A 13,010-nucleotide genomic window follows, 5' to 3' on the forward strand; every position below is an offset into this window, starting at 1 on the left:
ACCTGGGGCTCTACATCTCTTGTTGCCTGCCTCTTCACCTCCACCTTTGTCTCTCGTCTCCTCAGACTAAAAGCTCTGCAGCACAAGGAGACTTTTCCCATGCCCTATGCTCCTAGCACAATGGGGCGCTTCTCTTGGCTGAGGTCTCCAGATGCAGTGGTGCTCAGTGGCTAGAGTTGGAGAATGGGAAGCAGGACTCCTGTATTCTGTTTGTAGCTCACTTTGACTCTTGTGACTTTGGCAAGTCACTTAACTTCTCTGTGCCTTATTCTCCAATCGATAAACTAGCTATCACGCTCCCCCTAGCCTCATGGGAGTGAGAGAGACTTATTTAATGGCTTAAAAGAGCTTTGAACCCCTAGAATGAAAGGCATTTAAGAAAGTTCATTAAATGCATCAGGATTCCAACAAATGTTGGCATACAATGCACATGCAATATTTAAAGAGAGGAAACCAACAAGGCTGCAATGACAATCCATTTAAGTATGTGATACCGCGAAAGTGAACTGTTCAAAGCACAGTGAATCAATTTCCATGACTATACAAGGAACTCCATATATATATGGAATGGATCAAAGCCATTTAAAGAAGTGAAAATAAAGGGCAACCTAGAGGATGGTGATCAAAGATCAAATAAGATAGTTAAAACCTGAAACCAATTCAGCAAATGGATAGTTCAACAAGCCTACTTTCTTGCAAACCAACGAGGTGCCCTTACCTTGGAAAGGGGGGAAAAACCTTGCAATAAATTTTTTAACTGCATTCAGCAGCTGACGAACTTTGTACCCACTCCCATAATTAGAAAAACTGCTATAAATACAAGTCATCAAGTCAAGATGAAACAAAGATATAGATTAAAAACTACAACAGTCCAGACAGCAGACTACTCTAGCTAGCTAGATTATTAAATTGGTAACAATATGCTAATGTTGTGTATGATCAGAAGGATCAACAGAACTACCACTGAACCCACATCTGCACTGACAAGCTAATCAATAGTGATTCAGTTTCACTCACACTCAGTAGAACATGAATGTGTGGATTAAAAAGAAATTAAACTCACAAATGGCCTATGTTGCCTTCTTCACAGTGCACAGTAGCTGCTACGGTTACAGAACTCCATTGCTGTCCAACTTAGGCCTGGTTTACACTGGGGGTGGGGGTGGGGCAATCTAAGTCGGTCTAAGTTATGCAACTTCAGCTACGAAAATAGTGTAGCTGAAATCAACGTACTTAGATCTACTTACCGCAGTGTCTTCACTGCAGTAGGTCGACAGCTGAAGCTCCGGCGTCGACTCCGCCTACACGTCTCGCTCTGGTGGAGTACCGGAGTCAACGGGAGAGCACTTGGCAGTCAACTTATCGCGTCTTCACTAGATGCGATAAATTGACCCCCGCTGGATCGATTGCTCCAGAGGTAAGTGTAGACATGCCCTAAGTTGGGGAAAGTGGTCTCTTACAGAGATGAGATTTTAAAATGAGCTTTGGAGAAAAATTAGAAGCTTTTTATTTTAAAAAACTACTTACTTTTTTCAGGCCACAATAGTGTTATATTTCATTGCTCTAACTGTCCGACTAAGACTACACTAATCTTTGTCAAAGCATACTAGAATAATTGGGGGAACTAAAACGATATGTCCAATGGGCTGTTTTTGTAACAAGGGGGCAGAATTCTTAAAAGTTATGCAACATGAACTGTCAGATTCCTGAAGAAAAAATTAACCCGCACAATCCCCTTAAGAAAATCAGACAGTATTCATGACCGAATGCAATTACGTAAAGTGTCAATCTGCTTCATCTGATATGCAGGCTCTGAAAGGTCTATTTGAGCATTTCTTTCATACAAATAGCACTGGGAACCATGGGATCAAATGCTATTACTCAACAGGATCATACATATGCAAAAGAAACCAAGTGAGGACCTAAAACCAAGCCCCTGTCAAAGCCCAAATAAACTGGGGTCAAACAGCAAAAACTTGATAGCGCAACAAAGGGAATGTGCAAGAAACAAATAAGATCTGAATTATAGCAGGGAAACCCGTATAGAATTCCAAATGCAACAATCATAGTTGTAGGTCCAGGCATGAAAAGTGTGCAAAGTGCTCAAAAAGGCACGTAAGAATCAGAAGTCATATTTTTAACTGGGCAACCTGAGGCACAGTGAAAGGAAGCAATTTAACCAGTCAAGGTCAGTGTGAGTTGGGGCAATTCCCAACCAGCTCCAAAGCAAAAGATAGGCACTCATCAGAGCAAAAATTCACCCTTTCCGGGGGCCCAGTTTTATTACACAAAGGAAATTCCAAAATAACATCCCAGGAACCCCAGGCTAAATCTTTTCCCAAGGATCCCACCCCTTCAGGGCCCGTACCAAATGTCATCATTCCCACTCTGAACTAGAGCTAGACAACCCAAAAAGTCTAGCCAAAGATGCAGGTGGTTCAAGTTACTTATGGTTTTTGTGATGAACCCTCAGCTCTTGTGGAGTCACCTGGCACTATGGGGCCCTTAATCCCTATTGGGGTCCTTTACAGGCTTTCATCATAATCATCATCCAACTCCCATAGCAACAATCAAGCTAAGAGTCTATGGTATTTTGCTACAAAAACAGAAGAAGAAATATTTAATATTTTTAATGCTGTGATGCAATAGCAATATAACGTGGATATGAAAAAGTCATCTTTAAGCACAGTGGATCATGGAAACCAATTATTTCCTCCAAGGCAATAAAATCAAACCAACAGTGGTGAGCAAGACAATGACTTCTTCGGTTGTCCACACAGATTTACTGATTGGAGTTCAACAATTTTATGAGCATTTTCCAGCTAGTGAAAGATTTAAGACTTTCTATAGTATTTCAATGTCCACACAAACAATGGAAAGATAATTCTAAAAAACTAGTGTTATTAAAAAGGCCAATACAGTTGGGATTGTTTATTGTATTTTTCACTACCTAGTTAGTGTTAAGGTAATAAATACAGGAACTAAAGACTACTTTTTTTTTAGTTAGTTCAGTTAAAAAAAAGAAAGTAACATAGGCTATGCGAGATTGTCTTTTCCAACCAGCTTTAAAATTAAGTCACTGAAGAGTGAAAACTCACCCCCTTTCTGGGGTTTGGCTTTATTAACAGTAAGGTTATATTAAGGTCTGCTCAGATGTTCACCTCAGGCTTGACTGCTCTACTGGTTCCTATCTCTAGGATGATTAGCCCACACCGGAGATGATCTTCCTTTATCTGATACAGGCATATTTACACCACCTTCATTACCATAGTGTCTGAGCACCTTCCAGTACTTACACTAGGGAGCCACTCCCCCTCCACCCTGCCTCAATATGCACAAAAACCCACTTAATTTTCCCAGCAAGATCCGGTGAGGGGGGTAATCCAAAGCTCACTGAAGTGAATGGGAGTCTTTCCACTGATGAACTTTAGATCATGCCTGAGGGAAGAGGTTGATTGGGGGGGGAGGGGTGTCATTTCAGGCCAACGCTGACAGCACATCATGAGCTAATGTTGACTACTTTGTTTTTTTATTTACCCCTAATGGAAGTGTATCTAACATTATTTCAAAGGGCATTATCTACTGGAATACCATTCCCACTTGAATTTCTTTACGCTGAAAATAGAGTAGCTTCTTATTATGTAAAACTGAACATTCTTGAAGAAAAGAACAGATTAAAATGTGGAAAACAGTAAATTGCTGCAGTGCATATTTCTTCTCGTAACAGTACTTGCATAAGCAATTTTTAGTAACTAACGTATAAAGAATTTATGTTTGAGATAATATAATTTGTAGTACAATATACTACATTCCATCAGACACGCATAATTGCAGAGAAATAAAAGTCTCAACAGATTTATATGGAGGGGTATAATACAGACGAGAAACAAAGACAGTGACATGAAGTGCTACAGCTGAAAAAAGGAAGTCAGCCAAAAATCAATTAGTTTCTCCTAATAAAGATGACACTATTATTCTCTTCTGAGGACCGTGCATTAAACTGGAGAATAAAGTGTCTCTTCATCCATTCACTTTGGCAGTTCTTTATATACTTATTCCCAGACAAAGAGAACATACTCTATGCAAAATACGAAATTCAACCAGAGTGGTGCAGTGAAGCCTGTTGCCGTTACTATCCAGGTTTTACCCTTCTGGAACTAATTCTGAGCTGGAAGGACACATCCTCTCGTGGGATGAGTGATAATTAGCTGCCCTGCCCACTTCATTTGTTAAGGTCTTCTTGTAGACTGTTAGAAAGGCTGAACTGAAAGGGCTATGAAACATGGAATTCTTTCCACTATTGACTGAACGGCAATAAGCATGTGGCATTTCATTTATGCGCCAAACTGAGGTCAAATGCAAGAGTTTAGCTACACAGTAATTCTTCACACTACCACTAAACAGGAAAAACAGGGCATTACTTTTTTCATCAGTTATTCTTTAATAACCTCAAGGTACATCATTTTACATGCAGAAGTTACAGCACTCCAAAAAATAATGGTTAAACATAAATCTTTTCTAGACTACATAAAAATCACTCGGTGGAAAGAAAAAGTAGTGCATGCTTCACTGGCATTGCTTAGCGACACAGAAACTGCTCCAGGATTGTACTGTAGGGAATGACCCTGCATTGGCACAAAGATGGACTGGAGGATGTGATAGAGCTTTTCCATCTCTAATTTACAGAATTTTAAAATCTGTTTTCCGCAAATGTTCAACCAACATTTTTCCAGTCTGTCAACAGCACCACACGTTAAAAGAGGGTTTTTCACCAGCAAATATTGAAGTGGAAGCTTTTTAAGGCTGACACACCTGAAGCTGATTTCTGGTTACCATCTTCCTCCTCCTTCATCCACCCATTTAAAAAGAAAAAACAAATGGAAATTTACTTTCCCACACCCAGCTATCAGACATTCAAAAACTATTTACTGGGTTTCAACAGGAAGGACTCCAAGAGTGTTAAAACTCCAGCTTCTTAGCTGAGCACTCCACCTAGAGAGCTCAGAACATGGGCTTGTTGAGTTTTCCAATATACACACACATATTGCTGTCCTTTTTGCTTTCCCAAACTGTTTCACACGCTTGTGAGCTAGCTTGGAACTAAACTTGACATGAACGATTCCTCAAGGCAACATCCATCCGTGGAAGGCTCACAGAAACCAGAATTGCTATCAGAGGTTGCTTGTTTTTGCATTTGGATCCCCCAGCAATTGGGGCTTGGGCAGGACTGGAAACACTTCTCCACTTGCAGAAAATCATTTTACCAATAATGATCTTTAGAAGTGTTCCATGTTGGGCCTGCAAACCTTGAAACTGTCCCTTTAACTCTATTGCGAAGTACAGTCATTTGACAAAGTACTTGATCAAAAAACTGACCACTGCTCCCACTCGAGTTTTACCAAAATGTAAGACTTAGCTTCAAAGCACTGGTTAGGGTTGCATCAGAACAACCCTCATGAGTCCCTATTTTCAGCAGCTTCCCTCAGGTGATTTCTTACTGAGCTTAAACAATTCTTTTTCCATTAAACAAAAAATGCTCTTAGGAAGACGGAGTACAGATGTGCACACATAGCTTAAGGATGCTTTTTTTAGTTGCAGAAACTCTTGCAACTTAAAAATGTGCTATACTGTAAAGCCTGTAGGAACGCTAGCACATCATTTCAGATACTCTCCTTGATTGCTATGGTCTTCTAACATGATTGCTACCACATGAACACACACCAAAATGCTTTACATTTTCAAAGCTGTCTCAATATATTTAGAGAACAGATCTGTAGAAGCAACATGGCGCTCTGTAACTTCCCAGAAAGAACCAGCAGACTTGGGTCAAAATAAACCCATATTTTGCCAAGTAACAGCAACACTCTTCTCCCAAAACACCAGCATAAAACAGATGTTTCCTTTTGGCTAATGTAAGTGCCACTCCATTAATTGCCCATTTGCTGGCACAGAAGGTAAGGGCTGTTGCCCATTTTCTTTCTCTTCCCCCCCCATACATGTTCATGGAGATCAAGTGTATTAGGTCTGCAAGACTAGACAGCATTAAAATGGCTATTGGATGTGGGTCTACTGCAGTATATTATTCGCTGAAGCCATGGCACCCGGCTTACAAAGATTCTACATGTACCATATTTGTGCACGTAATATATTGATGTATAAAGTGCAATACAATACAATGTATGGAACAGAGAGGCATGAATTGGCTACTGATTAATGCCTGGAAGCAGGAGTCAGAAGGTACTCAAATACCACTGTCATGCGAAGCAGTGCAAAAACCTAGACCAACAAATAGATCTGGTTCTGGTTCTAACTCTGCCACTGAGCTTCAAGTTATTTTACCTTTCCATACCTCTATTTCCCCATTTCTAAAATGGGGATATTACTGCCACCTCCACGTCCACTTCCCCTTCCTGTGTTGCTTAACTCAGACAGAAGGAGCTATTTAAGTGCAATATAATATTATAGGAAGTTTCCTATTTAAAAGTTATGACCACTTTATTTACTTATCTAGGGCCCCTCAGTGTTGCAATTTTATGCCATTTTCTTTGCACCATTTCAGCACAAACCACCCTTTGTTCTCATTAAAGTGAGCATTGAGGAAAATTCTTAAATTAGGTTAGTTGGCGAAAAAAATAATGCATTTTCTCATGCAACTTTACAGCATCAGTTCCTTAATTTAAACTGATGGCAGTGAGATATCTTAATAAAACAGCTTTTATTCATTCACAAAGTAGCATTAAACAGATTAACATAATGGCAGTGCACAGCATTACATTATGCAAATTTTCATAACAAGGCTATTTTCACCACCTGCCAATAGAAATCTGTCTGAGTCAACTTGAATAATTCATTAAGCTATTGTGGACAGTTTCTTTACCTATTTAAGGTTTTTAATATATGCTTTCTTGTATGGCAGGAGTGACTGGACTGGAGCTTATGTGAAACCAAAAGAAATATGGCAGACAGCTGAATTCTATCAGGCTCATATCACCACTTCTAATTCAGAACTCAGTGTTGTTTTTTAATTGCTAGTTATAACTTTAGGCTCCATGAGAAGCAACTAGGATTAAAAGGTGAATCAAGTCATAAACATGTGGCATGGAATGTTATAAAACTCTAACAGAGTATGAGACATGTAATTATGAGAATTTTACCACATACCGTACCCTAGCGGTAAAAACAAAAATCAGTACATCAGCACTGACTGCTGGGGGACAATTATACTGGTGCATAACTATATCTTTCCAGAAATCTTAAAAACCCCATCCATGAACAATCACACTGAAGATTTCCATTCCCCACCCCCACCAATCCCTCTGTCCATAAGTACCCTAGTCACATGATCAGTGATATTTTTAAACACTTTAACAGCATTATCACCAGTTTAGACAGTCAGGTCATCATTCAAATTTAGCACTGATCAAGTTTTATACATTCAATTTGTCATCGCACTTTCTAAAAGAGAAAAAGCCTTGCAACATGATGTCTGTATCATCCTCGGTATAGTGGCATAATGCCATCCACACATGGGATCTCTCTTCTGTAACTTCTTAGCTGCTATTTATTAAGTCTAATCTTATGCAGATTATTCTATATAAAAGATGCATTATTGTAGATTTTTTATATATAATTCTTACCATCATCATCATGGAGCAGCCCATCTACCAATTAAGCTATAGATACACCCAGTTTTAATTCTAATGGATGAAAAATGGATTACTTCAGAATACCCAGTGCCCTTTTTAATAACTAACAGATCAAGCACAGCAGAACCAACCTCATATTTTGAGAGTGACACTAAAGAAAATCACAGAAACATCAAGTTACAATCCCATGCCTGCAATAATATTGCTGTCGAGAAGTTAGACTATTCCACTGACAGGTTAGGGCAGGGTTTCTCAAACAAGGGTCGCCGCTTCAGTAGGGAAAGCCTCTGGTGGGCCGGGCCTGCCCCGTCCGTAGGTCCGCCGATCGCGGCTCCCACTGGTCGCAGATCGCTGCTCCGGGCCAATGGAAGCTGCTAAAAGAGGCGCGGGCCGAGGGACGTACTGATAGGCAACTACACTACTGAAACCTCCTAAAGACTGATGAAGGTGGGATTTGAACCCACGCATGCACAACATAATACAGACTAACACGGCTACTCCTCTGATACATAATACAGTAGTAGCCCAATGCCTTGCCCAACTGGCCACCTCAAAATGCAGTCTCCTGGCAGGGGGAAAAAACCCAGGTACCCCATATGACAGGTGGGGATACTCATCACTACACCAAGAAGGAAGAAGCTCACAAAATACTTAAATTCTTAAAAATAATCCTTCAGTGTTATGGATCTGCTTTGAGCTGATCAAAAATGAACAGCAACAGAAGTAGAAAGCAAGAAAGGTAGCACATAATACAAATAGCACTAATGAGAAACCCAGGAACGTAAAGCCACAGAGACAGCACTGATGGAAAACAAAAGCAAGGTAGGTTATTTAAAATCAATATAATAGAATGTAATTGGCAAGCAAGGGTTTCAACACAATAGAATACATGGCAAACACCAGGGTAAAACAAATCCAACAAAAGAGAAACAGACGTTTTTATTCCAGAAATTACTGCGATTGTAACTTTCATTCAAAAAGATACTTGCTGCGAGGCATCCGCAGCAGATTTTCTCCCTTATTAGTCACTCACTCTGATTGTCTCAAGGATACCATTTATTGTTACAACACAAGGAAAACCAGCTGCCTAAGTTCTCTCTCTGGAAAGGTTATTAGAATTAATTGTTAAATTATAAAGTTGCCGCTGTCTTGATATCTCCACCAATTAATTCAAAAGCACAGTAATAAATTAGATTTTTCTACTTGAGTGTTCATAGGATTTTCCACAAAGCAAATGCAATTACTTGAGACTATAACAGCTATGCTGGGAAAATATAATCAAATGGGAGAGAGCTGGAATACTCTGGGCACCTAGCAAAGGGAGATGGAAGTCATCAGTTTAAGAAAAGAGGGTGCTGCAAAAGACACAGCTGCGAGAACACAGAACAGACATGTGAGACTGACATCTTCTGAAAGTGGCAATACAAGCAAGGAACAGATAGCAACAGTAGTAGTAATCCTCTTGGCTACTATAGGTCTATCTACCTTCATTGAACACAATGGCACTCGCTAGCAATGGCTACTCTACAGCAGTTAGTATCAAGCCAACCTCAAAATAGTACAAGTATCAGCTTCTTGATCTACAGGTTAATACTCATCAATTAACCAAGTTTTTTTAATCATATTGGCTAATGCAACACTGAAAGCCAGATCCAACTTTCACTGAAATTAATGGGAGTCTTTCAGCTGGCTTCCATGGGAATTGCATTGGGCCCAAAGGGTAAAATTTTCAAATGTGACTAAGTCCCATTTTCAAAAAGGACTTAGGCCCCTAAATCACATCCACTATCAATGAGTCAACTACCCAAATGCCTAAGTCCTTTTGACAATGGGACTTAGGGTGAAATTTTCAAAAGTGCTAAAGTGATTATTCAGATTTAAAACAATCGGAGTCAATGCCCCTAATTTAAGACAAAACAGGTATTAAACTACGCACTCTCTGCCATTTTTAAATTCTCTTGAACATGCAGGCATTTCAATGAAGTGTTGTTGTTTTTTAATTTGAACGTAATAAAACAGCTAGATCCTGCAAAACAGAATGAAGCAAATGTAATTTCTTAATTATTTTTACTATCCTTTTTTCTCATTATTTTTATTTTATTTTAAAGGTTCCTTTTATGCAGCCTAATGGCTCCCATAGCTTTGGTTTTCCACAAGTAAAATACTGACAAGTTTTATTCTCTACTGGAGCTCGAAATCCAGAATTAAAAAGGAGTAGAAATAAATTTCCTTTTTATTAGTTATTTTAGCTCCTGGATAATGATTGCTTCCAAGAGACACCCTCTCCTCATGAATTTGGAAAGCAAAGTAGTTGTAGAATTCCTCGCAGGTTAGTATCCATCTATTCTTGTTACTGTTAATAATGGTGTTACTTAGATTATGTTTCGATGACCTAGGCAAAAATTTGTTTCCTTTCCGTAGGCCAGACTTTTACCTTGCTATGGAAGAGACTTTTCCATTGAGAATGAACTCTGGCACAGCTATCAGTTCCACCACACAAGATTTGAATTGAAAAATAAGGAAATATTATGAGGACACAGGTCAAGAAGGTAGCATGTCAGATTTTTTTAATCCTACTCCACACACACACCCCTTTTTTTTAAAATGTGAATTTGGCATGTTCTGAAATTTCCTACTGGAATTTTTCAGCCACTATAATTTGTTGAAAACACCAATTAAAAATAACTTCTGATTTCTGCAAGTCGGGATTTTAACCAAATAGACTAATTTGTTACTGTGTGTGTGGTGTAGTGCCCAGAGCCCACTGTGGTAGGCACAGTACACGCAGGAGACAAGAGAACGGCCCCAAAAGGAGTTCACAATTGAAGTAAATGATCAGAGGTAACAGGTGAATACCACACAGACAGACAGAAACACAAAGCATAATCTAATACCAAGATAATAAGTAGAGATTTCACCAGCTGCCTAGACAGTCCTTTGTTTTTCATTTTTAAATGTTTTTCTGTACATTAGAACACCAAACAGTACAACATTTTCCGTACCCCACACCCTTAAAAATTAACCATCCCTTTGGCATTTCACATTACTTTGATGGCATTTATAAGAAAAATACATTATATATACACATACATATATGCGCCACTGAAACATGCTTTGCCTACAAAGTATTTTAGTGCCTGACAGAACCGCTGGGCTGGTGTTGCTGTTATGACAGCAGTAGTAGCTTCAGAGTTGTTTATCTATCATTTATATGGATAGAGAGAGTGTATGAAATTATGACAGAGCAGCTTTATTGTTTGTCCTTTAAAATCTGTTTTCTAGAAATACAGTTGCAGAGATCTCTCAGATACTGCAAACCAGATACATCAAGTTGTTCTGAGAGGAAATTTTTCCATGCTTAACACCCACATATCAATTTGTCTTGTGCAGAAATTGTTTATCTCAGAGAAGGAACGCAGTCCCCAGTGCTCCTCCAACTTGGAGTAACAGGAATAAAGATGTCTACAGCTTTGACAGGAATTCTAATGATTCAAAAATAAAATAAAATAAAATAAAAATAACCCGAACTCCTCTAAGCTCTGGTGCCCCTTCAATGTCTAATCTGCATGGGGACACTCATTGCTGAACAACATTATTAAGGAAGAAATAGGGGCGGGAGATAGCAACAATCAACCCATCCCCATTTAGTTTGTTCCTGCTGCCAAAAAATACAAAGCAAAGACAGCACGATAGATACTTTCATTTTCTTTGAGAGCCAAAAGACTGTTCGATATTTTCAAGATCTTGCTTGTGTCATCAAGGACAGTACTGCAGGTTGTAACAGGACAGTCACTGAACCCATAACCGTCCTATAAACTAATCCACAGAGCTCCATGGGATAAATGTGTTAAGGGATTTTAAAAAAAGCTAATCTTTCAAACCTCGAGAGAAAAACCTGCTGAACTAGAGCAATTGCTTAGACTCAGCAGCTCACACAGGGTGACCAGATAGCAAGTGTGAAAAATCAGGACGGGGGTGGTGGTGGTGGTAATAAGCGTCTATAGAAGATAAAGTCCAGAATATTGGGACTGTCCCTATAAAATCGGAACATCTGGTCACTCTAAGATCGCAGCTTTTAGGAAGTGAGTTGTCAAATCTTTCTATGCCATGTCTGTTTTCACACACCAGGAAAAAGACAATACCTTTTTGTGAGCTATCAGGAGGCAGTTTGAGTGTTCATGTTCACACGCAATGTCATAGTCTGGAATCAGGTCAGCCAACTCCCGGACGAAATGCACCACCTCTTCATGCCAGGGGACATTGGCCATGGTTAAGTTGCTGGCCGAGCTTTCACCGCAGTACGTCACTCCCTGTCGAAACATGTTGAAGTAATTACTAAATGCCTTTTAAAGATGGCTACAAATTTAAGGCAGTATTTACACATGCACATGTACAATTCACATTTCAATATACTCTGCGAGCTTGTTTTTGACAATTTACACAAATATTATCAGCCAAAGTGTGTGTTGGATGGGGAAGGATGGTCTTGCAGCAAGGACATAGGAAGAGAATAAGGAAATAATCTCATCTCTGCTGAAGGCTCTCTCCCCACCACTTTCAGCAATCCACGCCCCAATTTCCCCTTCTGTAAAACAGGGATTAATCCACCTCTTCCAACTCACACAACCTTAATGCATTAGGGTGTGAAAAAAACAGCAGCAGCAACATAGCAGAAGTCGATAGGGCTTATGCTCCTATGCCATTTAGGAGCTTTTGAAAACCACACTTTTAATATTCATAGACAGCTTTGAGATCTTCGGAAGGAAAGTACTATCGCAGTACAAAGTATTACTGTATATACAGCAGCTTAACAAAATGTAAAAAGTTACAGAAGACTAATTCCTTCCATCCCCTCACAAATTAATTCTCTACCCCAGTGGTTCTTAAATTTTGCTCCCTAGAGCAGCGGATCTCAACCAGGGGCACATGTATTAAATGTTGTTAGGTATTCCAGAGGGTACCTCAACTCATCTAGATATTTGCCTACTTTTACAGCAGGCTACATAAAAAGCACCAGCGAAGTCAGTCCATTCTAAAATTTCATACAGACAATGACTTGTTTATACTATTCTATACGATACAATGAAATCTAAGTAAAATGTTTATATTCCAAAGGATTTATTTTATAATTATATGGCAAAAATGAGAGAGTAAGCACTTTTTCAGTAATAGTGTGACACTTCTAATTTTATAAGCAGGTAGTTTTTAAGTGAGGTGAAATTTGGGGGTACTCAAGACAAACCAGACACCCAAAAGGGGTACAGTAGTCTGGAAAGGTTGAGAGCCATGGCCCTAGAGAACTGACTAGTCATAGAGTACTGGCTCTCATTTGCAGCTTCTCAATTTATTTAAGAGACCATTGAA

General features: G+C 39.3%; 2 protein-coding genes across 7 annotated transcripts in view; both read right to left on the minus strand.

Moving 5' to 3' along the window:
• CALN1 (calneuron 1) overlaps positions 1-11,912 on the minus strand; it is a 283,840-nt gene extending 271,928 nt beyond the window's left edge. Inside the window, exon 1 of the mRNA XM_039508117.1 lies at positions 11,789-11,912. The gene's annotated coding sequence lies outside the window, so the exon portion shown is untranslated. The remainder of the gene's footprint in view (positions 1-11,788) is intronic.
• The window catches only part of LOC120387402 (S-adenosyl-L-methionine-dependent tRNA 4-demethylwyosine synthase TYW1-like), a 118,272-nt gene that overhangs the window by 3,970 nt on the left and 101,292 nt on the right, over positions 1-13,010 (minus strand). For all 6 annotated transcript variants that reach the window (XM_039508103.1, XM_039508106.1, XM_039508102.1 and 3 more), the window contains one exon: positions 11,789-11,956. In XM_039508103.1, the coding sequence (XP_039364037.1) occupies positions 11,789-11,956 (168 nt within the window). The remainder of the gene's footprint in view (positions 1-11,788; positions 11,957-13,010) is intronic.

This window comes from Mauremys reevesii, linkage group 20 (genome assembly GCF_016161935.1).
Source record: "Mauremys reevesii isolate NIE-2019 linkage group 20, ASM1616193v1, whole genome shotgun sequence".
In the NCBI taxonomy this organism is placed as follows: Eukaryota; Metazoa; Chordata; order Testudines; family Geoemydidae; genus Mauremys; species Mauremys reevesii.